Genomic DNA, 3,334 nt, shown 5'->3' with positions numbered 1-3,334 from the left:
GGAAAGGACTCGGGGGTTACCCAATCAATAGTTTCTGTGTAACTCAGGGCAGCTATTTCTCCGTACCTCAGTTTCCCCTGTGTTGAAATTACTCCTTTATAACAATCCAGTAAGGAAGACTGACTATACAAATGTATTCAGCCTGAATGTATAAATGACAGAGAGACAAGCTCTGTCCAGAAAGCTGAACCACCTTCCAGGATAGCAGGGGCAGGGTAACCGTCCACAGAAGAGGCATCTATAGAGACTGAGCTGGCCAGTGTGACATCCAGTCCAGGCCCTCTGGCCCCTCCTTCCTGGACCACTGAGGCCATGTCTACTGGGGTTGCAGTGTCTCCGACTACCCAGGCCAGTGATTTCAGAATGGGCTATAGATTGGGAAGGTGGCGGTAGAGAGCGATGCTCCAAGTCCTAGGTCTTTGTGGGCAAAGAATTTCACTCAGCAAACAGTGTGGTTACTGCCCTTTGCAGGGCATCTTCATTTTGGGATAGGCATGAAATGGTAATGGCCAAACCCCCACCCCCACCAACTCCAGGCCTAGCACTGCAGTGGGGGGAAGATGGGTAGAAGGTGGGGGAAGAAGTGTGCAAAAGAAGGCCTGGATGGGTGGGGGTCCCAAAAAGACCTAAGCAGCAGGAGACCCCCAGGTTTGGGCCTTGGGCCCAGCAGCTCTTCTCTCCTCAAGGTGAGTCCAGGGGCCATCCCAGGGTGGTTTCTCCTCTCAGTACCAGGCTCGCTTCCTGAGTCCTGAGGCATTGGCTTAGCACCCCATGGGGGACAGCCCTCTTCCAGGCATAGCACAAGCCAGGGGCTAACAGCAGTCTGCAGAACAGATGACAGGACCACAGCAGGGAGGGGGGCTTTGATGCCAGCTCTCCATCATGACCCATAAGTCCAGGCCTGAGGCTAGAAGACCCTGAGCTGGATATGTCCTGAGAATCTGAGAGTGTCCAGGGGCTGAATCTTCATCCTCAGCCCCACATGGCCTTCTGCCCTCTTCCCTGTGCCCCATCCATTCCTTCAGCTCTGATGCCACCTCCACATGTCCATGGCTTCCGCCTTGCCACATGAGCCCAAGGAGCAAGGAAGCTGGAAAAAAGAACAGCAGTCAGAGCAAGGAAAGCACTGAGGTAAAGACATCTGCCATGAATGAGCTGTTTACACTAGACCGTCCCAACCTTTTCCACATGATGACAAACACAGAAATAATACAGTCATGCATCTACCAACAGAGACACATTCTGAGAAATGCATCATTAGGTGATTTCGTTGTTGTGTGATCACAGAGTGCACTTACACAAACCTGGACGGCATAGCCTACTGCACACCTAGGCTACATGGCACAGCCTGTGGCTCCTAGGCCACACACCTGTGCAGCACTTTACTGTATTGAATGCTGTAGGCAACTACACACAATGGTAAGTATGTGCGTATCTAAATATATCTAAACATAGAAAGAGTACAGTACAAACACGCTGTTATAATCTTATGGGACCACTGTTGAATATGCAGTCTGCTGTTGACAGAAAGCTCATGTGCCACACGACTGTATTAGTACAAAACACGGTGGTCAATGGAGGAATCTGCTTCTTCAGCCCCCTGAGGCCTGAGGGATCAATGCAGATCAATTTTCAGCACAGCAGGTCCACCCTACACCCAGCCTCTCAGCTAACCCTCACTACTGCATGGGAGGGAGTCAGCAGGAGGATCAAAGGGCGGGGGGGGCGGGGGGCATGGCGGTAAGTTGGGCGCCAGGCTCGCTGGGGCTCTCTACTTGCTGATCCGGACAAGACGCAGGACAAGGCGGGTGAGGCAGTATGGGAGGTGGTAGTAGGGGCAAGGGGCTCTAGTTGCCCACCAGAGAAGACTAGAGTGCTATAAATCCTTCCTCAACCCTGCTCCTGGTTCCCATGGGGAGGGAGTGGCATCTGGGGAAGAGGGCACAGGGCTTAGAGCCAGGGCTTCTAGGTTCTATTCCTGGCCCCTGCCCTGGGCTTTCCTGACCACAAGTCCGCCCCCACCCCCACCCCCTCCTCTACTGCTCAAGGAGGATTAAGACATCACAAATAACACTCATGACCCCATCCTGCACCCACCCATCCACCCACCCTGCATCAGCCCCATCCCCTCCTCCAGCTTCTGCTCCTCTGGGCCAGGACTTGGCTGGCACTCATGGGCAGCCGGACAGAAGAGCCCACTGCCTTTGGCATCAGGGGCTTGGCTTCTGGCCTGGCTCGACCTTCCTCCACCTCCCCAGTTCTCCGAACAGTTCAGCCCTAGGACCCAAAACACACTGTCAAAAATGGGTAGGTAGAGCCCTCAGGCCCAGTCCCACCTTAGGAGCTGGGACTCCTTGGCTCTGTTCCAACCCCTGATGACTCTTTAGCCAACTGAGAGATACCGTCTTTCTGCCTCCATTCAATGTTCAAACTCTATGACAGGCGTTCATCCTAGCAGGAGGAGGGTGGGTCTCGGTGTTCATCCCCACTTTCGGTTCTCCCCAGCTCCCTGAAACTCACAGTCCAGAAGCCCTGGCCTGGCTGGAGGTAGAGGCCCAGCAGCCTTAGGGAATGAGCAGGCCAGCCTCCCTCCACCTGAGTCAGGGCTGACCCCACCTGTGGGAAATCCCACCCCACCCTGGGGTCCCCTTCCCATCTTCCTCTCTGACACCTGGGTCACATTCAGGACCCTCCTGCCTGGTGCCCCAAAGGAAAGTCCAGCTCTGCTCTCTTGGCCACAGGCCAGGCCTCCTATGCTCAGACTCCTGGGTTCCTACTCTCTGTTGGTGCCAGGCACCTTCCCGAGGGTTGCCCAGCCTTGCAGTAGAATGCTGGTGGGAGTACTCGATTCTCTCGGAAGGGGAAAGAGAAGGAAGGGAAGAAGAGAAAGAAGGCTCAGTGTCCTGCGGGCTTACCTGGCACGACCTCTGGGCATCACGGTAGCGGGGAGCATGAAGGTAAGATGGTACGCCTGGTGCTTTAGGACACGAGGGTCCCAGTCCCAAGGCTCTGCCGGGCCCGCACTGTCTGGATGGCCTGCTGGTTCTTGAACTTGACCAGACCCAGGGTGATCTGGGCGTTCCAGCCGGGGTCTTCGAGGGGGCAGCGGAAGTCGATCTCGCCGCCGCCCTCGGTCACCAGCGTGAAGTAGATGTGGCGCCCGGTGCTCTCCACGCACTCCACGGCCTTGATGCGAGCGAAGCTGAGTTCCTTGGGCCGGCCGCCGGTGCCCTTGGCCTCGAAGAGCTGCAGCCCGCGCTCGGTGAGCACGCAGCGCTTCCGCTTCCACAGCTGCAGCAGCCCTCCGCTGCGCTTCTCCAGCACGCCCTCCTTG

At 56.2% G+C, this 3,334-nt stretch overlaps 1 protein-coding gene across 1 annotated transcript in view; it reads right to left on the bottom strand.

The window, feature by feature from the left end:
* Nucleotides 1-450: 450 nt before the first annotated feature.
* The window catches only part of PHLDA3 (pleckstrin homology-like domain, family A, member 3), a 3,925-nt gene continuing 1,041 nt past the window's right edge, over nt 451-3,334 (bottom strand). Inside the window, exons 2-3 of the mRNA XM_008573270.1 lie at nt 2,916-3,330; nt 451-1,090 (exon numbers count right to left, since the gene is read on the bottom strand). Coding sequence (XP_008571492.1) covers nt 2,980-3,330 — 351 coding nt within the window. The 3' untranslated portion in view covers nt 451-1,090; nt 2,916-2,979. The remainder of the gene's footprint in view (nt 1,091-2,915; nt 3,331-3,334) is intronic.

Source organism: Galeopterus variegatus, unplaced genomic scaffold (assembly GCF_000696425.1).
Source record: "Galeopterus variegatus unplaced genomic scaffold, G_variegatus-3.0.2 Scaffold895, whole genome shotgun sequence".
Lineage (NCBI taxonomy): Eukaryota > Metazoa > Chordata > Mammalia > Dermoptera > Cynocephalidae > Galeopterus > Galeopterus variegatus.
The sequence above is the reverse complement of the archived record's forward strand: the minus strand, read 5'-3'. Positions and strand labels throughout refer to the sequence as shown.